Source organism: Tetranychus urticae, chromosome 3, assembly GCF_039701765.1.
Source record: "Tetranychus urticae isolate SD_2017Ah chromosome 3, NJAU_TeUrti_SD_1.0, whole genome shotgun sequence".
Taxonomy (NCBI): domain Eukaryota; kingdom Metazoa; phylum Arthropoda; class Arachnida; order Trombidiformes; family Tetranychidae; genus Tetranychus; species Tetranychus urticae.
The window spans coordinates 12,267,965-12,293,763 of NC_142960.1; the positions used below are offsets into that span (position 1 = coordinate 12,267,965).

At 30.3% G+C, this 25,799-nt stretch overlaps 1 protein-coding gene and 1 long non-coding RNA gene across 2 annotated transcripts in view; one reads left to right on the plus strand and one right to left on the minus strand.

The window, feature by feature from the left end:
- Positions 1–558: 558 nt before the first annotated feature.
- LOC107359487 (SCY1-like protein 2) overlaps positions 559–25,799 on the minus strand; it is a 48,139-nt gene continuing 22,898 nt past the window's right edge. Inside the window, exons 8-15 of the mRNA XM_015925965.3 lie at positions 15,560–15,682; positions 5,713–5,826; positions 5,480–5,612; positions 4,211–4,329; positions 3,956–4,059; positions 2,575–2,950; positions 1,749–1,895; positions 559–1,301 (exon numbers count right to left, since the gene is read on the minus strand). Coding sequence (XP_015781451.1) covers positions 1,281–1,301; positions 1,749–1,895; positions 2,575–2,950; positions 3,956–4,059; positions 4,211–4,329; positions 5,480–5,612; positions 5,713–5,826; positions 15,560–15,682 — 1,137 coding nt within the window. The 3' untranslated portion in view covers positions 559–1,280. The remainder of the gene's footprint in view (positions 1,302–1,748; positions 1,896–2,574; positions 2,951–3,955; positions 4,060–4,210; positions 4,330–5,479; positions 5,613–5,712; positions 5,827–15,559; positions 15,683–25,799) is intronic.
- On the plus strand, positions 2,128–3,714 carry LOC112538580 (uncharacterized). Its single transcript, XR_016199489.1, has 3 exons — positions 2,128–2,283; positions 2,466–3,519; positions 3,631–3,714. It is a non-coding gene; the product is annotated as an uncharacterized LOC112538580 (long non-coding RNA).

Genomic DNA, 25,799 nt, shown 5'->3' on the forward strand with positions numbered 1-25,799 from the left:
TTTTGTTTCTCTTCATTTTATCCTTCATATGTTTTCATCTCTTTCATGATGATAAGCACAGAATAAAACTGATAACAATTAAATAAATTATATATATATTCACTTATATACAAATTCACCTTGATTCTTAAGCTTTTGAAAACAAATTACTAAAAATCTTATTGCCTTTTGGGCCTTCATGGTTTGGCTTGATGAAAACAACACAATTTCACATTCAAATTTCATCTTCTTCTTCTTCTTCTTCTTTAGTCCTTTTCTGTCTTCTTTTTGTCTCATCAAATCTGCACTTTTATGAAATTGTAATTTGAATTAATGATAAACAAAAACAAAAATCAACTTCACTTGTAATTGATAAATAATGTTTTGACATCTTCAACTAAAAAAATCAAAAATCGCATTAACATTAATCCATAATTTTGTTTTCCTTTTCAAACCTTTTTTCCTTTTGTATTTGTATTCGTCTTGAAACTCTAAAAAAACACCGACAATTAACACCTATGTTGATGATGATTAACGCAAAATGATCATTAAAAGAAAATAAATTATTCACAAAACATATTAAAAATTGATCAAGTTAAATTTAATTGTATCTTGATTTTCAACTTTCTTTTCCTTTTGTTTTCCAAAATTTTTTCATTTTATATTAACAATTTGAATAATGTATTGTTGATTTATTGCAATATTGCATTTTTTTCTGGTTTTTTTCCGGTATGAATAACATTTGAATCTCTATTTTTGATTCATCATTTCAAATACTTTTAGTTTTCTCTTGTAAATCATTTGGTTAGGTGTTATGAATATATCCAAAATGAGAAGGTAACAGAAACGGCCAAAAATCAAAACAAACTGGTTTAGATTAACAGGAGTGTGCAATTCCTTGTTTGATTATCCTTCATTGTTGGGTCCAAGATGTACCCATGTCTTTAACTTTGCCTAAATCGTCATTATCTTTTGATTATATTTGGTTTGACTATTGCGTGGGGTTATTACAATTTACAGTCTACTGGTAATATGCAGTATAGAGAGGTTGATGAGTGGGGAGGCTTGTTGGGCTGGGTTGTAGTCACAATGGATTATAACTGTTGGCTGTTAAAATTGAAATAAAACTGGATAATCAAATGATAAGGATATTATGATATGGCTTTGTTGCTTGTTGAAACTGTCATGAAAGGTTGAGTATGAAATCCGCTGAGATCAATAAATCTTCCGTATTGATTCTCTCCCTGGTTATATACTTTAATTTATCCTGTTGCTTTTCCTTTCCATTCTTCTAATTAAAGCTATCGTCCAAAGAGTTGTTGCTGTAAATATTAATAAGAATTAAGATAACATTAGTAAATGTACACTAGACACCATCTTGGGACATGAATAGACAAAACTGGGTTGATTGGATAAAGAGTTTCAATTTGCTTTGAAGGTTAAGCTAATACAAATTTTCTTGTTTCATGTCAGATCATATTATGTTAAAATCAAACTCATAAATAATTATAAAGAAAATGTCCATCAAAAACTGTAGGCTAACAAGGGAAGTCCATGAAACACCCGAGACAGATTTGAATAAGAGAGATGTCATTCGATAGATGATGGTCAGTTATGAAAACCCTAATGGATGTAAGCTCAACAATAAGCTGATGAGTCTTGAGGATTAACATGCAGACATAACAAAAGATATCGGAAATATAAATAGGCAAATTGAGTAAATAATGAATCAACCAGCAGTTTTGTTGATATTTAAAAATATTACTTACCACTCCGGTGCCTAATTGATTGAGAATGGTGGAAGACGTACTCTGAGATTGATTAATGATGGTGGCAACGGAATAACGACGACCTCGGCCAGGAGAGGTTCGACCAGGAATGGGAAAATCTAATTTAAACGAGGAGTTACTGCCAACCTGCAAATATAAGATTGATAAATATTAAATTGAGATCTGATTAGATGAAGAACTTCCGAAAATATCGAAAAAATGTGGATTCACTGTAAAACAAAGATAATTTGTTTCAATTTGATTTCTTTACATACGAAAGTTGACATAAAAAAGCTAAATTCTACCACTTTATTTCAAGCCTAATAGATGGCGGCAGGTTAGCCATTGAAAAATTTCTGGTAGTTACCATAGAAACTATGTGTAACTAAACGAACTGTAAACTTTCAATTTGTTTTGAAATGATTAAGTTAACAAAATGTGTTTTAGCAATCAATCTCAATCAACTGTCACTAAAAAGACCTAAATAAAGTAATCCTTTCACATCTAAACCTTTAAGCTTGTTTAATCATTTCAGGTAAGCTCATTCAACGTTGAACTATTTAAATTTTTTTAGACGTTTATTTAGTGTAAATGTAGATGTCTTTAGAGTCTTTTTATAAGACTTTATATTGGTTTTCATAGTAAATCAAAATTTCAAATGGTAGTGAGCCATAAATTCGTGTTAACTAATCCTAAATCTTATTCTTATTTTTACAGATTTGATCAATTTTGTGAAAAAGATTGGCCGACTTTCCTCATGTCTAACTTATAATTTGGAAGCAACCTGAAACCATTTTTATTCAATGCCAATGGTGAATGTTTTTACCTTATGGACTGGTCTAGAAGGAGTGAAAAAATTGTATGATATGCCTTTAACTTCATTTGGATTAACAGAGGAATGTCGCCTTCTCGGAAGATTAGCCATACTTCCAGCCTTTGAAAGGGTTCCTGATCCATAACCAGGTGTTGCTGAAGCAATCAAAATTCTGGGTGGCTCAATGGCATTATCGGAATGACGACGATAGGGAAGATTGGTTTGAACTCGAAGAAGGTTAAGGTCTGGTGAGGATGCATTCGAGTTGATGGTTGTTGTTTTAAGGACATCATCCACCGATATCGACTGACGACGAGTAGACAATTTTAAACATGGAGGTCGATGAGGATAGCCTGTTGGTTGGTCAAGATTATGTTGTAAAGGATACCTTTGCAGAAGGAAAGAAACAATAAAAAGGTGTCATCAAGATGAAATGGTGGTAAATCCTTCATGATTTTACTCTTATCGACTTATGGTAATGTCTGTTTACTCTGACAGGTTGAGTTAATTGAATTGTGTTATAAAAAAAAGTTCAATTGCCAAAAATGGGACAACAATGAAAACCATCAAATTGTAAACAAACCGAGATTGTAAAGTCAAGTATTGATTATTCCGTGAGCTGTATATGTTTGTTTAACAAAACATCATCATCACCATCAACCCTGTGCGTTTACTCATTGAAAGATGAGTTGAAAGGCTTACTAATGATAATAATAAATCTTTCGTCAAATGGATGTTGATGTTGGAAAAAAAAGAGACTCCAAGTAAATAAGCAGGCAAAATAAGAGATAAAATTGTAATAAACCTCTCAAAGGTAATGATAAAATAAATTATTGAACCCTCCACCAGTTGAATCATCTTTTCGACTACCTTTTCTCCCTGTTAATCATTACCATTGGTAATCCTGCTAATATCAGCCTTTTTTATTACCAACAAGGAGGCAAACAAAAAAAAAGAGTTGAGTTATTATTTGATTTAAGTGTTGTCTATTAAAAGATATTTAATCTTTCCATCTAAAATTGCTTACAATTCAGACTAATTCCAAAGTGTTTTTTATCTACATTTCAGTGGCACTTCATGTTTACAGCAAATATACAAAATGACGGAAAAGAAGAAGCAAAAAAATATATTCCTTTGGCAAAGTAAAGGTAAATAAACAAGAGTAAATATTATGATTGATTGTTACCTGAATCACTCTTATTCGTCAACAGAAATACAAAGACTGATTAGGATTATTATTAAAAGAGATGCAGACTAATTGACAAAGAGGATGAAGTAAACTGGAAATGTGATGATGAACAGAGAAAAAGGTTGAATCATTTTGATGAGTTTTCATGTTTTTCCTCGTTATCAAAATTATGAACATCTTTTTTTTCTGATGAAATTAACTTACTTTTCGGTTGAAAACGTGCTCATTCGTTCCAATTTGAGCTTATTTCTTTGACTTCGGTTAATTTGATCCAACATTTCTTGCAGCAAATCAGCAAGAGTGTTGAACTATATTGTAAATGAGGAAAAGTTGATGAGAAGAGAAGAAATTACTATTTTCTCCATTTCCATTGATTAAAATTGCTGCTTTTCACCATTTGGATATTGAATGGCAATAAAAAGCAGAATGGAATACAATTTATCGTTTCAATTGATTTACCTCTTCAACAGTGATATTGGGTGAAACAATGATGGGAATCAAGGTTGGCATCACTTTGGTTGCTAAAAGATTAACATTGAGTCCAAATCTTTTGTCACTTAACATGTGTCGATAAATAGCTGTTGACATCAGGTGAAAATCAATAATATATTTACATTAAATGTTAACAGTGATCATTAGCAGCATTGTTTCATTGAGTAAACGCGTAAACATCAAGTGAAAGGAAAACATGTTTTTTGTCTCATCTTTTTACATGGTTATCCCATTGAAAAAAAAGGTTAAATGTTAAAGTTAAATGATGACAGAAAACAAAAATCAATAGTTGATGAGGTAACAGAATTGATTAACTTTCAATGAGAAAAGTGAACACAAAATTAGCTAATTAAAAGATGAACCATTGGGATGAACAGTAAATTGGTCGTTTAAATGGTCACAACATTCAGTCAAATGGCTATTAGGATCAAAGCGACTTAACTGATATCAATGAAGGTGCAACTTGGTCAAAGCGTTTCCAAAGGCTTATCCAGAAATGTTCATTTCTTGCTTCAAATTAACTCAAATTGAGGTTAAACAAATCTCCATTCACAAAATTATCTTCTAATAGCTTCCATTCAATAAAAGTCAATTCTGTTCCAAATCGATATCATCTGAAAATTTGCTGATTTTCTACTTTTGACTTTATCAAGATTCAACTCAAACGAAAAGTAAACTACAAATTTGATTTTTCAAGTTTTCTGTTTAAATTGATTTTTTCCTAGAAACTTGACTTTTGGTTTCAATAAAGGGAATTCAAAAATTGAAGAAATTAAAATCTTCGAAAAATTCGCCAACTCAGATTATCGACTCTCTAAATTCATGGTTTTTCAGAGAAAGCTTTAAACTCTTGGAATTGAGATTTCGTTTGATTAACGATTTCCAATTGATCTCGTCTAGTACCTTTGATCTAATTTTTTTCGTCGATAGAACGATCGATTTTTTCTAAAATTTTCAGATTTTCCGATTTTCGAAAATGTTGAAAAGATTTTTGGATCAGAATTTTTAAGCTGAAAGCGAATTTACAAAGTATTAATAGAAGCTAATCGAAAGGAAACTTAAATTCACAAAATTCAACATCAGACTGAATAAAAAATATCAACTATGAAGAAATGGAAAAATATTTAAAGTTTTTGCTGTTATAATGAATTGAAAGGAATACTAAAATTTTAATTTTAGACTTCTCTTGAATGAAGCGCGTTTACTAATGAAAATGTGATTCGAGTGTTTACTCACCAAGAACAGGTGTCAGAATCGATATCTCAGATAGCTTGGCTTCCAACAGAAGAGGTAAAACATCATCAAGAATCTCATTTTTCTCTAAATTATCAATAACCTTGGCAACACAGTTGAGTATATTGGTTTGAACCTGAAAAAAAAGAAGACAAAAGTAAACAGTTTTTAATGATTGTTTAACCCTTTTCTTTGTTTCCATTTGTTTCTCTTTAACTCAACTTATTTCAATTTACCTGAATTGAATCATTAACTTCAAGAATTTGTCTCGCCTTTGGTATAACAATTTGCTTAATTGTGTTCTCCTCCAAGTGTTCAATTACTTCGGAAATTGCACTAAGAGCAGCTATCTGTATAATGATGATAATAATTTGAAAAGTTATTAAAATAAAATTGAATGTACAAAAAAAGAAGAAGAAAATGGTGAAAATTAAAAAGCAAAATTAAACATCAAATTAAAGTTTAAAGTTGAACATTGAAATGCTTGAAATGGAAACAATTAATTGTCTTCTAAAAGTAATCAAGTTAACTAGCAATTCAGTCTCATTAATCGCATGTAATTTACCCTTTACTGTAAATGTAAACAGTTGAACTTGAAAAATTTTCAACGAAAAAAAACTTTTCCTTTTGATATCAATTCATCTGAGGAAAGGTCAAATGAAGTGGTAAAGTTGACCAGAACCAATTATTGTTCAATTATTGATTGAAATTCCCAGGTTAACTTGTGTTAACAATGGCCAATGTCCTAAAGGTTAATGTAATTGAGACAACAAAAGGGCAAATTGTGACACACTTTTATCCAAACAAGTTAACATTGTACAATTTTGGATGAAAAATGTCCATTCAAAGCAAAGACTTTAAGATGAAAAAGTAGCAAAAAAACTAGAGTAAAAACCAGTAAACCGATTTCAACCAAATTTCAGATTCGACATCTTTAGGTCTTGGACATTTCAGATAGAAATTCGATTAAATTTAGTTTCAACCTCAAATAAGGTCATTCTTAAAGTTACCGATCACATAAAATCTAATGATTTCTGACATGAAATGGCAAAAATGGAAAAGAAAATTTTGCAAATTTTTTCATCATTTAACTAAACATTCTTGTAATTGACTTTGATTGTTGGTTAAATTATTGATTGAGTTTTTCATCTCAATCACCTTCAATTTAGATAATTTGAAACTCGATTCACTTTAATCTTCAATGTCATTCCTCGATTGTGTGGCTCAGTTAATGACTTAAATAGTGCTTTGAATGTTGTCAGGATCGTCGAGTTACACTTCACCTTTCACCTCTTCTTTAGTCTCCAGAGAAGAGCACTTGTAATGCGTCGATAAATATTTTGTGATATTTTTTGGGGTTCGTTTTGAGGTTAAAAATGCTTTTCTATGTGAAGTTGGTTCTTTGTTTATTCATAAAGATAAACTAAAAGGTCTCGATGTTCAGTATAAGTGTTCAAGTCATTTATCTTGTTCATTTGGAATTTTGATTTTAATTAGCATTTTTGGGTGAAAAATTGAGATTTTCTTTGATGGCAAAGAAACATTGATTATGGCAGTAAAAATAGCATGCAAGAGAGGGTAAACATGATGAATGTTTTCTTGCTCTCAATGATACATTCAAATATGGAGATAAGAAATGGTTCAATGATGAATGATGTTGAAACATTTTTTATATTTACTCATGAAATACACCACAAAAGATGATAGAAGCAATACTCTATTAGCTAGACACACATGAGACTAGAAAGTGGTGAAAATTTTGCTCAAAATATTCAACAACAAAGATTATTATTATTATTGAAATTAAGTTGATATCAATGCTGACAAAATGATTATTACAGCATTTACATTATCCATTGATAATACTGGGATGTTATTAACATGCAGAGGTAACTTTTTTTATTAAACATTCAGATTCTTTTTGCAACTCTTGTAACCAAGGAAAGAAATTTTTTCATTCAAATAATAAAGAATTTGGAAATTTTCAAATGATTCGATATCGAAGAGTAAAGTGTTTGCTCAAATGGAGTTACCATGAATTGATAAAGCTCAGGAAAAACAAATAAAACTAATATCAACTCGAGATATTCAATTATTGAAAACTGGGTAAACTCATTACATTTCAATTCAATTTTCAAGGTTCACTTTAATCAAATCACATTTGAATTAAACTTGAGGCAAACTTGGAAGTAACTTTTAATCAACAAAAATTTTAGTCTTTAATTTATGATTATTTTCTCGTCTAAAATGAACATGTTATGAACATGTAACAAACAGGCATCAAACTGAAAAAGTTTGGAAGCGCTAATTTGAGCAACGCTCATTATTCCACTGAACAATTTTCTTGATTGTTAAGACAATACCAATTACAGATGAAGATTAATTACTTAGTGTTGGCTATTTTGTACAAAGAATTGGGCAAAGAAAAGCTAAATGGAGAAATGAATGAAATCTTGAGAAGTAAACTGTAAATCTCAAACTGCAAAATGAAGAGACAATCAGTAGATTCCTTACAGTGCCTAATCATCAGCTTCAGATTTGCTGATTCAGTGATTCAGTTAACCATTTGTCTTCTGAGATGTTTGAAGGAAATCTTGAGCAAAATTTCAAGGTCACTTAAGAACATTCTGAAGCCCTTTCGCTACAAGTTTAATAACTCTAAGTCTACTTAACACAAATTTATTTACAAAGTTTTAACTTGGAATGGAAATTTTATTGCAAAACTATTTCAAAGTGATTGAAGTTTCAATAAAAGCTCATTTTGAGTAAAATTATTTGTAACATGATAAACATGGTAACAATTTGAGCCTTTTATTCGTTCAACACTTAAGTGATAATATGTTCAGGTAAAGTCGACTATTCAAATTCAATTTGCAAGATGAATTTCTGTATCATTTACTGATTAATTTAACTTTTCTTTTAATTTTCATCGATAAATTGCATTCAATCAATTTTATTATAAGTCCAAGTGTAAACTAGAAAAGGTTTAAATCTGAATTCTTGAAAGTGAAATAAAAATTTGATAAAATTTAAATATTTTCATTTTCGTTTTTTTTGTAATAACTTTTATTATTACTTTTGTTCTGATAGCTTATTCACTTTCTAATAATATAACCATGAACAAAGTGAATGGCCACAATGGGAATAACATTTTTTCTTACACTGAATAATCATAATAAAAAAGGCAACTGTGATGATAAAATAAATGAATTCTGGAAATAGTCGAGATTCAGACGATAAGGAAAACTTTTTCCTCTTCTTTCTCTCTCTTCATTCAAATCCATTTAAAATCTATTGAACAGTTGGGAATGAAAATGCTAATAGAATGTTACATCGAATATAAAGTAAGAAAAGTTGAGTTTATATTGAACATTTAAAGAATGGCGAACAAAACTGGAAAAGATTGATTCATGTTATTATTTCGTTCAATTAAGTCGACAAATTATCATTTGTTATCCAAAGTTATTGCAATTTAAAACATTTTGTTATCAAATTTTCAAACTTTTCTATAACAGAATATCTTAATCTTTTTATAAATGACATTTCCAGTTCATATTGAACCCATTAGCCGAACAAAAAAATTCACAAATTCATTTCCAAATTGATTTCCAATGATTCAAGTTTTCCAACGAAATTGATTGATTTGAGTTCGAAATTCAGTTTGAAAACATCTAAGTATATTACTAACGAATCTGGCGATTCTTTGCTCAATAAGTTTCTAAAATTATCTCAAAAATTTCTTCGATTTTCTTGATCAATGGTAAAGTTAAATTTCGAAAAATTTCAGTTCGATTCTTATTCTCATTTGAAATGTGTTAATACGCTTGCATTAAGAGCAAAGATTGATATCGATTGAGCCATTCAAGCTTATAATTGCATCTATTAGGTTGTGATTTGGTCAACTCTTGACCACAATCTTGATCTGTGATAATGCCTCTAATGAAACTATAAATAATATAAATTGTCATCTCAATTGGCATTAGAAGCTAAAACATTTCTTCGAGTTCTCTTGTTTTTATTACTTACCTGCTGTTACATTATAATCAAAGTTAGCTTTTGATTTGCTTGTGCAGCCTCAATACCTTTTCATACGCAATATGAATGTAAATTAATATTTCTTGTTATCACTTTATTCACATGAAATTTAACTGTGAATATTGGATGTAAAGTGAAAAGGAAAGAGAAAGAGAAGAAAAAACTTCCAGTTGAATGAGAAAAGAAAAAGAAAACAATTTGTTTCATAACATTAACATGATTGAAATGGCTTTACTTTTCTTGGCTCAGATGAGTTTTCATTACTCACCTTGAGGCAGAAAAGCAACTCAATACATGATTAACTGTGCAAAACTAAGAGTAAAAAAAACATTTAGTCAACAGTTAAAACATTAGAAAATTAAACTTGATAGAAAAGAAGGAAAAGTTGATTACATTTTTCATGGTTGACTATCAAATAAACTATCATTTACAAGAATAAGACATTTCCATGTTAATAATTTTATGCCAAAATTCAAAAGATTAGTAAATTGTTTCAACTTGAATTTCATTTCGAAAAGCAAACTCAATTATAGCATCGATTTCAACAGTTCACAGGCAAACATGAAACGATAAAAAATGAGCTTCTCTTGACTCTGGAATGTTTGACTACGAAAAAAGGTAACTCTTGAGCTTTCCAACAGTTGACCTTTCAACTGTTCAGTTATCAAGGCTTCAACTAGGCGAGTAAATAGCAAGTTGAGGGAAATGATAATAAAAATGAAAATGATTTTTTGCAAGAAAAGAAGTGAAAAAGAAGTGAAAAAATGCAACAAAATGTTTTTTTTTCTTTTATTCTTTTACGGTTTGTTCTGAAGTTCTGTTGTGTGTTCCAATTGAAAAGTATTTACAGCTTTACGATTTGTAACAAGAATATGAAAAGAAAGGAAAAGAATGAGAAAAGAGTTTCAAAATTGTGTTCATGCAACTTTATCTAATGTTAATATGTATATAACTGTATTCACATTGGTTTATCATGGAATAGGAAAGGAGAAGAAAAAAAACTTTTGACAGATTTATCGTTGAATGTAAAGTAATTCAATCCCTGGAGTAAGAGGAAAGCAGGAAGAAGTAGAAAAAAGTGAAGACTAGAAATGGAAATTGAGAGAAAAATATTTTCCTCAATAATCAGGTTGAATCAGACGAAATGCATTTCTTCTTCTTCTCATCAGGTAATGTGAAAACAAGTTGATAATGATTATTCAAGAGACGTTTGTCAATTGTTTCAATGTTTAACTGTTTGCATTCAAGTATAAAAATTGTTGACTGGCGAGCATTTCATTATTAGATTGAAGGGAAAAGAGGAAAATGGTTAATGAATCGTTTTCATTTAACTCGATCCATTCAACTTTAAGACTGTTTACTTTATTAAATCAAGTTTTCCTAGAATTTGTGCTTTTATTTCGAGTTTGGACTTGCAATTGTTTTCAAATGGGAAAAAAGGTTAATCTGAGAATTTGGTTTTTCTTTTTTTTACTGTCGATTGAAAAATGTAAATATTGAATTGATTTGGAGGGAAACTGGCAAGGAAATGATATCAAAGTAGATTATGTGTTTGGTATTAGAGATTAAATTATTTTATCTGTTTGATTGAATGGAATCATGAGTCGAGTAGTGATGAGAAGTTAGGAAATTGAGTTTATCTTTAAGGAAAAGGTTAAGTCAATTGTCCCCTTGAATTTACTTTTAAGCGAATCTTTTTCAATCTCATTTTTGCTCCACTTTTTTGCAAATCTCACCATTGATATTCAACAGATAACACTTGCATTTTTCATCCCAATCTCCGTTTCCAGTTTTCAATCTACATTTAGGTGAAAGATTCAATTGATCTTGAACTTGTTTTCAACTTTTGACAAGAAATGATTTTTTCTTCTCTTTGAAACCTTCGAATGGCTAACTAGTTGCAAGTTGACTTATCAAAAGATATTCAGGTCGATTGATGGATTCTGTTCATTTTTATCTTGATGAAATGGTATTGAGTAGCGAATGCATTTGATTCTTTCCTTTAGCTTGTTCGTCTCAATGGCAAGAGAAAGTAAAGCAGATGAAATGATCTGATTGAAATGTAATGAAGCAAATAGATTATTTGATGAGAAGGTGAAAGGTTGAATGGAAACAGTAGTAGATGGTTACTGAATGAATGAGAAATGAATGTTATCTTGGATAACATTTTTACCTATTAGTTGAAGGAGAAGATGAAGATGATGGGTTCAGGTTAAATGTATTTGCGATCAGAAAAAAGGTATCTAAATATTTTGCTTGTGATCTTTCATTATGGTTGACCATTCATTGGGTAACCAAGTGAAATGTTGAAAGCAAGTAAATGATGAAGATGATGAAAAGGTTTATGATGATGGTGATGATAAGGTTTAGTTGAACGTGAGTATGAACACGATTGGATAGGGAAGAGGGAAACTAGGTGAAAATAAGGAGAAGAAGAAGAAGAAAGTAAACTGGAAAAAATAGATTGTATGATATTAAATGAAGACAAACAGAAACTAAATGATTAAAGTCTCTTGAGAGTCGAAGACAAAAGTAGTAAAAGTCAAAGTAAAATGAGATGAAAGACTTTGATGTGACAGTCTTAAACACATTTTCACCTGTAACTAACAGACAGCTTTTAACCTTTTTTATGTTGCTTCAAAGTTAACGATAGAAGTTTAATTGTGAATAATTAACGCTCAAAAAAGGATCTTAATGTTGATTATTCTTTGTCTTTTTGTAGCTTATGTTACGTCAATGGATGAATAGATTTTTCTTTGCTAGTTTCAAGAGCAAGTTGCGGTTAGTTTTGAAACTTGTGTTATAATTACGATTAGTTGTGAATGAACAGGTGAGAAGAGACAAAATTCCAAGTTGAGAAGGAAATCAGTTCGGCTTTTTTGAGCTGAATTTTCAAGATTAATAGAATCAAATCAGATGAGAAACAATATTTCAGATAATCCAGATTGTGTGGCATGAATACCGGGCGTTTTTTTCATTTTAAGCTAACTTTTACGGCGGCTTGCAGCTGTAATCCACGATAGATATCACATTCAATAAGATGAAACAACAAGCAATAAAAGATAAAAGTTAGAAAAAATATGCAATAAAAAGATCTAGAGCAGTTTCGATTGGATCAACAAGTAAATTTTGCACTTAAATCTGTTAATAAAAGTTAAAATGAGAAATTATTTTATTCATGTTGTTGATCATTTATGAAATTTTTATCACCCTTGACTTTGTTGGTAATGATTTAGGTTAGATTAGGTTGGGTTAGGATGAGAAAGGTAAATGATGAGCAATAACCATTGAATTAGTGATTTTGGTTTTGAACAAGATTGCAATTGGAAAGAGTTACAATTACATTGTAACCAATTTTGTGTTTTGTTAAAGGTTGAAAGGAACGTTAATTAAAAGCTTCCTTTGGTTCTTTTGTTGTTTAATCAACACACACACAGTTTATATTCACATACACACCTCATACAATGGCACAGAAGAGGAAAAAAACAGGCAAAACCCAGAAAATGTTTTTTCCTTTCTTTTCTCTTGTTTTTTTTTCTTCTACCTTTCACATTGAAGATGGATTATTATTAATAAAGTTATATATAACATTGATAAATGGTGAGTAAACCATTGATTCATTCATTTTTTTGTTGAATCATTTGAGCGTTACATCACAACAACAATCAATTACACTAATGATTTGTGAAAGAGTCAACAACAAAAAGAAACAGAAACATGAAAATCAAAACTAAAACAAGTTATTTAAGCTGTTCATCATTCTCAGAACTTTTATCAATCAAAAATCGACAAAATATTCCAACACAAAATCGCTCTTTTCACAGGTTGAATCGACTGAACCTTTCAATCGAACGTCGACAAAATTAAAAAAATTTTCAATCAAACTTTGATTTCCATAAAAAGGCATTCGACGAAAAATTTTACATGAAATTCGAGGTCGACTTTTGCTGGGAGTTTTCACTCCCTGAATCTTTCATTGAAAATCGAATCTGTTGACCTCAATATTTTCTATTGTATTGGTGACCTTTAATGAACTGGTCAATGAATGATAATACAAAGTTGTAATTAATGATTTTCAATTGTATTCTCATGGATGGTGAGTGAAAATAAAAACCTGTTTATCTGTTTGCTCTTCTTACAGGGAATCATTAATAATAAACAATATTTCGTATGCCAATGTCAGCCTTACCTTTTGTATAATAACTTTAATAATGGATAGAGAATAGTTTTTATCTCTAATAATATTCATTAATGCATACTTGGCGTGCCAATGCTGACAACCCTTACACTGTTCAATAGCATATCTTTCATCAATCTAAAACCCTTTGTAAAATGAAAGGCAAAAAGGGAAATTCTTAACGTCACAAAGAATATCATTTAAATATCTGATTTCACCACCTTAACGATATTCTTGCTCATAATCGTAATAAAACATTCTTAGCCAATACCAATGAAAGAATCGTGATATTAACTAATATCATCAATGATCATATTTCTAATTCGCTAAGTATAAGTCTTTTCACCAATTACTCTGAGTGACTTTTGTATTGTGAGCTGATGCTTATTGGCACCCAGTTTAATTAATTTTGCTGAGGGAAAGTGACTGAAAACTTTCACTCCAAATGAAAGGGAAAATATTTACGAATCTTTGGCTGTGAGCAAGTAAATATAAGTTTTTGGATGAAAAATAAATTTTGTTCTTAATTTGCTCTTGATCAAAATTGGATAATTGGATCGAAGAATTGATTTGCCAAAAAGAAACTAATTCAAATGGCAGCTTTTGTTGATTTTATGTGGATAAACATTTTCAAAGTAATAAAAATGAATAAAACATTGTTTCTGTGAGCATATTAAATCGATTTTTTGGATGGAAAAATGATTATTAATTTATCAAATAAGAAATAAAGTTTAAAAATGATAACAAAATGAAACTCGAATATAAACGATGTTAGTTTTATGTTCAATATAAATATTGGATATGTTCAGTAGATATGTGTGGCAAGAGCCCAAAGCGAGTTAATTACGTCAGTGAGATTTCTTAATGTTTGACTGATATTCGAAGGTCATTTTTCAATGATCGCTATCTTACTACACTGGTCGATTCAACTTAACTTGCTGTTGCTGTTGATTACTGTACATCGACAGATAGTCGAAACCATACTCGTCTTACTGCAGGATACTTACAGACTTACAGCATTGCACATCAACCGGTGCAGCAAAGATAATGGTCTTCTTAAAGTTCCTTTCGACTTTCAACTATCGATTAAAGATAAATAATCGAGTGATTTTGAATGACCTTGAAAACCTGAAGTTTCTTCACCCATTTCTTCATCTTATCAAAGCCCAGGGCTAACCATTTAAAAACTGGTTCAGCCAAAGTGAAATGGTTGTAATGCAACTTTGAAATGAAGTTTGTGCATAAATAGTCATTTGCGCATCTGAGATGAGTGGCAATCAACGATAGAACCAAACAATTGTTACCTAATTATCGTGTTTCTACTAATGTAATTGATTGAAGAAGATGGTTAAACATATTGACCAACGAATCTAGCCACTTTTCTAATAAAATGCGCAAGTGATGTATAACTTTATGATGTATGTATGCACAAACTTCATTTGCTACATCTCTAAATATCACAACAGATAGACCCTAAAGGTGCTGACTTAAGCTTCTTTTCACCCTTGCCACAACATTAATGGCAAGTAAATTCATTGGATCAAAAGACGGTAGCTTTAATGATTTATGTTGAGATGAAATCTTACCAACTTTGCATCAAAGTTAAACTCATTAATTTTCAAAGTTGATGCATCATTGTTCAGAATTCAAACACAAAATCTATACTAAACAATGACTTATCAAAAGCTAATTAATGCAATGATCAAAGTTGATTTGATTCCATAATAAAAGTTTCCATTTTACCTCCAACGCACCATGAACATTTATTAATGTTGAAGATTAACCTTACACTAGCCACTGGTGAAGCATGATTAGTGCCAATGATTATCTTGAGAAAATGTGTTGAAAAGTGATAAGCAAGTTTCTCTTACCTGAACTTGAGGTTGACTTGAATCCAGGGAATTAAAAAGCATGGGCAGAATTTCATTTTTAATTTCATGTTGACCACTTTTCCTAATCAATATGTTAATATTTTCTAATAAAGTTACAGTTGCCTGGAAAAGAATGAAAAGATTAAAAGCTATTAACATGATCAACTGAAAATTGCAGGTTCGTTATAAGTAAATGCAATTTTGTTTCAATGCAACGATTTTGAATGAATTTTTAGTTTTCCCATTTAATCAAGTTGACACTTTAAACCCAAAATTGTTCAATTCATTCAACTTCATTATCAAGTGTGTCAAAATTTGTCAACATTATCATCTTAGGAATAGAAGGGAAAAAAGGATGAACTTTATCGATTCAGTTTTTACTTTTCATCAAGAAAATGAAGTTGAAATCGAAAGATGGTGAGAGTGGAAAATGAGTTTCACAGTTGAACAGTAATCAAATTAAAACCAATTTCATGTTAAATTGATTAAGAGAAGGATAAAGTTGAATTTATTAAGATTGATAAATGGCAATTGTTTGTATTCAACTGGAAGAAGAAGCGAGTTAGCAGTTGATTGAAAATAAATGATTACTTGGATAAAGACTAAAAATAGTTTTTCTTTTTACCATGATCATGATGAGGGCATGAGAAGAGTGAAACAGTTTTTTTTCTGGTGAAACAAAACTGTCAACTGAGTATCATTTAGACGTTGATCAGTTGGGCAAAGAAAATGATATTTTTCCAGATTAAACTCACATTCACATTTTTACAGTATTTTCACTTCTCAACAGGTTTTTTCTTGCTGATAACTTTATCATGAATGATGATGGAAATCTTTGAAATGTTTTCAAGCTCAAGATGCAAATCAATCAATTTTACCATTTCAATTGAATAATATGTTTTTTCATTATTTACCTTTGCTCTTCTTGTGCTGGATTCACCAGAAAATCAGACGAAAAGTATTAGCCTTTTATTCAATGAAAGCTTCCAACTTTAAATCTCAATTTCGTTTTCTTTCTTTTGCTTGCGTTCATTTAACTTTTTTTTCACTCCCAGTTTGGATTATTCTCAATGGAATGGATTTAATATTTTTCTCATTTTTTTACTTTTTCCTTCAAATCTTCTTTTTATTCATGCCATTTGAATCTCTCTTTTCATGGATAATTCCTTGAGTAAAGATGGATTCGTTTCCTACAGCCTACTCACTAAGCCAAAGTCAAAGCGAAATGATGAAAATGTTTTTACCAAAATAATAGACAGGTGCTTGTTCATCTCTGTTGCATGTCACTGATAGACTGTGAAATCAATTTTCACTCTTGAAAAATTCGATAACAATGCAAATAACTTTTTCCTCAAAGTTGATGTTGAGTTGTATTGACCAATTCGTAGTCAAAGCAATGTAAATAGCACCAGCGAGCACAAAAACTGATATCGTAGCCAATAAACAGATCAGGTTACTATAGTTCCTCTCATCTAAGGTGGCATAAAACCTTGAGTCATCTAAGGTAATTTTCAGGGAATTTGATCTTTAGTGGTCACCTGAAGGGTAAAATCAAAATTTCTGCATCTTGAAAAATATTTGTGAAGTTGCAACATTTTATCAAGCTTAATTAGGGTGATAAGACGAGTAACGTTAAAAATCGGACAAACACTGGATTGACCTTCCCTTTACCCTGGAAACCCTCGTTGGTGGTACCACAATCACCATGACAATAGAAAGATTTTTGGTCATAATACGTATTTGAATCTAAAGTGTAACTCAACTACAAAAAGCGAACTATTATTATTAATAAATCTGACATTCACCTGGTTTACATTTAGTCTTTATGTCCATGACGTTTGGAGCTAAAAATATGTACTTTGTTCTGGACCATTCACTTAATCCTTTAAGTCCTAATCTCTACATTAGCTACACCTACATACTGCTTGCATCATCATTTAAACTTTAGAACTTTAACCTATTTTTCAATAAATCCCAAGTCCGTCCAACTTTTCTTACTTTTAACATTAACTTGAAAAAATTGTTTTTATTCCTACTAAAATTACTAGTTACATTTAGTTGGTAATTAAAGTACAATTACAGTATTTATGGCAATCCGTTACAATTGCGCAAAGATCGCATTCAGTGTGAAACTAAGCTAATCCAGATTACTTCCAGTGCATTGAAAGCAACCTCGAGCTATCAATTATATTGAGCTTAATTCATGTTAACTCAGTGTCCAGTCGACTCCAAGTTTACTCTATTCACTTCGTTCTTCAACTCCATTCTATTCTAATAATTTCCTATTCAAGCTTATCCACCTTTGCAATAGTTAAGGTTTTGGATTAGTAGTTGATTGTTGGAGGCAAATTCATAGGTAAATGATGAGTGTAAATAGGATTAACTGTTGAGGTTGAATCTGATCTGTCAGTCAGTTAAATCTGTTTCATCAATTACAATCAATCAAAATGAAATCTTTTTTTTCTTCTCATCGTTTCATTCCCTCTTCCCAAACATTGCATACATGGCAGAATCTCTCATTTGAATTGCTGCACCTTGATTTGGTTATTTTTTTTCTTTACCTCGTTTTCACTTTGATGCAATTTTATTGGGATAATCAAATGCTGCATTGAGCTTAGATTAGTTGAGTGAAAATAAATTGATATTGTACCATGAAAAATCTGTGTGAGTTTTCCAGGGTTTTCCAGATTTTGTCACTTTCTTAGTTTAGATGAAAGAAAAGGTAAAAGGTAATTGTAAAGATGTAAAGACTCACATGGAGTAAATTGAGATTGAATGAGTTTCAAGAATGTGTGATAATGGGGTGTAAAGGGAAAAGGAAAAGGAAGGCAACATTTTGCTGTTTCTCTTTTTCGTTACCTTCTTTTTCCTCTTCACCTTGAAATCCTTTTCGTCTATCTGTTCCTATCAATATTGATGTGAAAACATAAATTGCAATTGGTTTGGAATAGCATTTTAAATGCATGTGTGTGTCACCGATAAGGTAAGATATGAAAATGGAGTTTCCATGAAAAAGAGAAAAAGAATCTTGCCTCTGAAAAAAATCGATATTCTTTGTCAGATTGTCGAGTGAGTCAGGTAAAGATAGTAAGGTAAGAATGGGTGAAGATAAGAGGATCAAGGTTAGTAAAGGTAAAAGTGAAAAGGTGGCTGAAAAAGAAGAGTGAAAATGTTTAATAATACAATCATGATGCAGGTTATTCTGACCCGATAAACAAGCAAATGTTTTTGTTTTCCTCTCAACTGAGCAGTTCCATCATTTTTCTGGTGTAAAAATGAAAATGTTTATTCCATTGTTCCATGTAACCAAAATTGCCTCAAAGAAAATTGACTTTTCAATTTGAGTCGATTCAAGGTACAAGATGATTTACTTTGAATCAGCCTCGAATGGTAAATGAAACATTTCAAGAAATTACTTTTATTCAAAAGTGTCTCAATAGATGCTCGAGTTTTCCTCTTCGTCTCATTCAATGGCAACCTCAAGACTGTTCATTGCAATGCTTCATCAGGCTTTTTTTGTTACTTCTCATTGAGACCTTGTTCAATGTTTCCTCATCAATTCTCATGAACTTTTAGTTTCATCAATTTTCATCATTCACATCTCTTTGCCTGCTTTCGATGAAAATATTGATGCTAATATACTGATAACTTTACTCAGGGAATATCATGTTCACTCAAAGTCATCTTTTTGTGTTCAACTGTTTTCTCGTTCTTTTCATCACTCAATTTCCGTTCGATTAACCTTTTTTGGTCACAACAAAAGTCAAGGTTCAAAGTTTCTCTAATCGATAAATGCTGTCTCAAAACTCTGATTATGATTCAGTTTTCAAGGTCTTACGAGCATCACGAACTGTCAGCTTCTTTTATTCATTTTTTTTCTAAAGTAACGTCAAATCGTTCACTGACTGAGTCTCGATATCATCGACTCAAGATTGACTACGTCGGCTGAATCTTGTGTTCAAGGATAGAATTACATGATTTGGAATCATTGAGAACTGATTTCGAAAACGATTTGAATTTGATCGATTTTCGCTAAAGGTCTGAAAGTTTTGTTGAATTTAGCTGAAGAATTTCAAATCTCTTTGAAGTTAATTATTTACTCTCATGGACTATTGGATGAAATAAACATAAAATGTAACATATTTGTAACTGTAATAACTTTGTTTGTATGCAAAGTACATGAAATGATAACATGATATTGAATCAGAACATTCCTAAATTGGTTATTAAATGCTTCATTTAACTGTAACTATTGATTATAAGAATAATTCTCAATTGATAACATTTCTCGATATCAACATATCTCATTCCATCAAATTATTATTGCCATAAAAAAAGCTTGATCAATCACATTGTCGACCAAATGTTGACTTGAACCTCTCACTGGAACTCATTGGATTTGAAATTGACACGCAATCAATTTCATCTCATCTTTACTCAAATACCTGAACATTTCATGTTATTCAATGTTTGCCTTTACTATCTCTTTCCCTTTACCTCACAATTTTGTGATTCATCTTGAACGAACAGCAAAAAACGATCACTTAACATGTAAGGCAAAAAATCAATTGACCATCAAAACATCAACATCGACTTTTCATCATCGATTAGATGAAAATATAACGAGAAAACGATATCAAACTCGAATTACAAACATTCAACATTTCAATCGTCAATTCGAAGTTCGTGTTTAATTAGAAATCCTTGCGAAATGAACCAAGATCAAAAATTGAACAGAAAAGTTCCCTCAAAGATTATGCAATAAAATCAATTTTTCAAGCTTTTCTCTTCCAGCATGAATAAGTTCGAAAAAAAGGAAAAAATTGATAGAAATTGATTATTTCAATATTTCCCAATTTTTCTATTCTAAATAACAGAACTTTTCGATTTCTGAATAAACTTTAAATTATTCAGTTTCGACTTGAGTTTGAATGATGAAAAGAGAATTTCTCGAAATGAAAATTTCCAAGAGTATTCATAAATTCCAACAAGAATTTCATTAATCGAGTAAAAATTTTTCATCGCAACAGAAGTTGAATGTTTATTCCTAAATTGTGTGAACAAATTTCTGTAAATTGCTTGTTAAATTGCCAGAAAGTGGATAAAATTATATTCATTTGCTCAAGTTTCACCTTTTATCATGACAATCATAATCGCCATGAAAAGTGTAAACAATTAAAAAGTAAACTCTGAAGGTGTAAATGAAACAACTCAATTATTTTGAAACTAAAATGGAAAAGTAAATTTTCTCTCCATGAGCCTGAAGAAATTTGAACTCATTTTCAGTAACATAATCATTAAAACACTTTACTGTAAAAAAGTTGAATGTCAAGTGAAAAGTTATCAAAATGGTTAGAGGAATAAAGTTGAAGTAAAATAAGCTGCAATTGTTTCCATTTCTGGGAATAAATTGAGTTTCGCCAAATTTAATCATTAGTCGAAGTCAATTAACTATTCAGCAACTTGAAACAATGAGATTGAGAGAGAAAAAAATGTTTGCCTTTCATCGTTCATTCAATTAGTAATCATTTAACATAACATTTGGTTCAACATTGATACTGATCAACAAATTTTGCGAATAAAAAAAAAGGAACCAAAAAAATATGCATTCTCATGTCATCTGTTTTTGTCATCAGTTGATGAACAAAATGTTAGTTTTTTATCTTCTCATGAAATGTCGGAATTTTGGATAATTTTCATTCTCTTTGTTTTGCTAATTGGTAACATTGGGATTTTGGTTGATTTATCAGGCAAATAGTCGACGGCAATTGTGATGAACATGATTATTATAACAATGATAAAGAATCATTTTGATGAGTCGAGTTGAAGGTATGGTGAAGGAAGATAAATATTGATAAACTTTGTTGTTGACAGAATTTTTTCTTTCTTCTTTTTTGTGTTCCTTTCCAAATATATATTTACTTTGTTGCTGTTGATGGGTGTAAAGGTATCTTCTGTAATGAATGTGTGAATGAGAATCAAGCTCATGATAATGATGATGATGAACATGGGAAAAGGCAGTGGGTAAAGATGAAGACAAATGATGCAAAAAAAGGAAAATTATTCTTATCATTTCATTTCAACATCTTTAACGTGAATATTATTACCATTCATTTCACCTTCACATCATTTGTATCTTTGCAACATCACATGATAATCAAGTGTGACTTTTCTCGAGCAACCTCGAAGACTCAAAAAGAAGAGTGGAAATGCAGAAAAAGAATCATCAAGAAGACGACGAAAACTAAGACCAATATTCCGTTTACCTGGTTCTTTGTACTTCAACCTTAAACGGCAAATAAACAGTTGAACGACTGCTAACGAACTCTTCTAATGAGAAAATGGATTGATGATTACTTCGAATTGAAATCGATTTTATCAGATTCTCATTCTCTCGATCAGCAAGTTACTTGAAGTTTGTTTTTAATTGCAATTGAATTTACAGAAAGAAATGATAATGAAATCGTGAAGTTCAAATCATCTCAAGTGTATAATAAAATGAGTTGAATAGTTGTAAATATTATCACATCTAATATGAAAATTGTTTACAACAACAAACGAAAGTGTTTTATTCAACTATTTTCACTTTTGCACATCATGATAATCATCCTTTTACCCTTTCATGATGACTAAATTTATTCTCATTCTTTCAAGGAACAAATTCATTTCCATCACTTTTCTATTCAGCAAGAGTTTTTTCTTCTCTTTACCTTCTTGCAGCAAACTTTTTTTTACTCATTCACCTTGGTATAACTTGGATTGCCCTGAGGAGACAAAAAGGAACCAGTAAAGGGAAGAGAAGAAAAACACAAAAAAAGAGAAAAACTCGAATCATTTAGAATTTTGTAATCACAGAATTATTGTTATCAAAAGGTTCATCGTTTATTCCATGTTTACTTAAATTCTCAACTCGATTCACCTCAAACATTTGAATAACATAAACAGAATCAATGGAAATGCTTTTATCGATCATCAATCAACTACAATTAATTATGATTGGAGAAGAAATTTAAAGAGTTGAGTTCTTTTGTTTCCCTGAATTTCCTTTATTTATTCATATCAACTTTTCTCATGTTTTCCTCTTCACTCCTGATAATAATAGTCGATATAAATATATAAACATTTTCAAGAATTTTTTTCCCTTTTTTTCTTGTTCGATATCAAATCTCTTTTTTTACTCTACCTTGTAATGGAGTTTAATCTGGAATAAGAAAATGTTCAGACATGATAATGTTCACAATAAGATATCAGTTTTTGCTTCACTGTAAAGATGCAAAATTGGATGGAAGGAGAAAAAATGGGGAAAAAAGTGTAAATAGGAATCTGGAGGAAAAAAGAACAAGATTCAAGTTCTATTTTTGTATCATTATTTTTGAACATTGAAAGGAAAGAAAAACAAAACATGGCAATGACAGGAGTAACATGATGATAGGGAATGAACAGGTTTTAAATAGTGACAAATAAAATGACAGAATCAATGTTTTTGTGAAAAAAAGGAGAAACTTGTTCAACATCATTTATTTGCTTGTGCTATTTCCTTGATAATGATTGCAACAAAAGGCTGTGAAAATGATTCTCTTATTATAATACAACGTAAATTGTAATATCAGGTGAAATCAAATTTCACTTTCAATCTGACTTTTCATGGAGGAATAAGGTGACAATACAATGGATTGAAATATCGACCAATAAAATCAATTTACCATTTCTATTTTCCAATCCAGTTTCAATACTTTTAACTATTCCAATGATAATGGAAAGTCGGCCAATTCAACTCAAGTTTGACTTAGAAACTAACCTTTTCATCGACATTGAGCTTTACTTAGCCCATTAAAAGTCGAGTCTTCACAATTAGCAATCAAAAACAATGACTAAAGTGTTTAGCCAAAATTAATCAATGGTTTGTTTGGTTAGGTTTTGGATAACGAGATTCACGGACGTTGACACATGGTTAAAGTATAGCGACTTACCGTTGGTATCAAGTATTATCCTTCAATCTCATTGTTCTATGGCCAACACTTTTTCAACCAATTTAAGTGGTTTTTCAAGCACAAATACAATAATCAAAATATGGCGAACAGAATTAAGAGACAGTTTCGGCACTCGTTTAAGATAGATTCCGTTTAGCAGAGAAAAGACACATTTAGAATTAAAAAGGACACAAAAATTGAAAAAAGAAGCACATTGTCTTGACCAATGCTCACATCAAGATAAAAGGAAAAGGAAAAAGCAATGAAGAGATTAAATGAAAAGGGATCGATATTGAATTACAAACTGTAAATTGTAAACTAAATGATGAGGAAACCCCTTTAATCAACTTGTCTTGAGCATCGTGCAACATTTTTGCTTAAAAATCGAATCGAAATTCAAATGTTAAAACAATGGATTTAAAAAAATCAAGGATTGATTTCAATTTCATTATTAAACAACATTGAGACTTGAGACTTTTCCGTTTCTTCAGCATTACTTTTTCTGTAATTTGTTTGAGCATTTTGATTGAAAAACGGCAAATGAAAACAACTATTAATAATCAATCAAAAGCTGAAATCATGGAAAAGGCTCAAATACAAAAGGAAAAAATATCAAACCAAATATTTGCTTAACCTTAAGCCTTTCAGTTCGTTTTTTGGCAGCCTTTTAATTCAGAGTAAATAACAAATCTCATTTCATTTCAGTTGATAATTTGTTTCTCTTATTATCTAAATATTTTCAAAAGGATGTAATTTCATATTAATAACAATTTTCATTCGTCTTATATTCTTTATTCTCAATCGAAATGATAAAAGTTTTTCTTCTGTTCCCATGCTTTTTACAGTTATCTATTGGAGTTCAGGTAAAATCAGGGAAAAGTTGCAGATAATGCAAACAAAGGTATATTTTTAGCTGAAAAAAAGAGAGTAAAGAAGAAAACGATTTGTTGCTAAAACAAATGGTAAAAGAATTTTCTTCTTTTACTTTTTACTCGAATCTGTTTTTACCTGCTTCTATCAATAATAATAATATCAACAATAGATTTAGAAATGTAATAACTTACAATGATAGCAGATAAGAAAATGTTTTGTTTCCTGTGAATAACCTTTAATATTTTTACCTTTGTCATTGTGAAACCATTCAACTGATTTACTTCAATTCTTGGTTACCATTTTCATGTTCAACTTTCGTATAAACTAATCTTTTTCATTTCTCCTTTGAAATTGATTTAAAGTGATCGCTTAAAGTCGCTTCAAAGAGAGCTTCAAGAGTTGCAAAAGTCGAAATGCTACAATAATATCAATGGAATGACTCATCTTTAGAAATTAATTCTTGGTAGAATTATCTCAACAATAGTTGGGCCATGAAAACGAGTTTTCTGGAAATGCAAAACTTCGAAGAACCCCGGGAATTCGTTGCTAGAAAAAGATTCATTAAGGAAATTATCATTTTTCGATTTCAATATTTGTATCAAATATGTCAAAAGAATTTCGGAAAAATTTCTCGTGTTCGACTCTTTTTCTTCGAACTAATTCTTTTGGCATTACTTTTCTTCTGATTTTTGATGAATGATAGAACGAAAATTGAATGTAAACTTCAAAATCGAAAGTTGATTTGATATTATTTTCATGAGAAAACTGTATAAATCATTAAAATTGAATTTTCGTTAAATGAAGATTTCATTTTTGTCTCATTTCTTTATCGTTACCTTTTATCGCACATCAAAAGTGAAGCTAATTCATATGATTTCTTTTCTTCTTATCTTCGAAATATTCAGAAAATAGATTTATGAAATTATTCGAACTTGAAAATGACTTTTTAAATAGAAGTGAACTTCATATTCTGTAAGCTTAATCGATAGTCGTTTCATTTACATAGACAGAGACTATTTTGTAGCATTTCAACTCAATATCAATCTTGAGAATAGAATCGATTAGAATTAAAAATGTAACAGAACTTTCTTGACAATTATGTGTCACTTTGATCTATCATGAAATTCAAAACATGAAAAGTGTGGCTACATTTTGATATCGATTGAAACAATTTAGAGCAAAAATTGAATAAACAATAAAAGTGAAACTGTGCCTTCATTGAAAACGAAAACTTATTTCACATGAATTTTTGTTAACTTAATCAAATGCCAATCAAGCAAAGTGTAAAAATTTCTCATGGAATGAATAAACAGAATCATTTCCCTAAACTTTACCCAAATCCATTGAACACCAACTTTGACTTCTGTCTTTGATTGAAAAAAGAAAAACATTTTATA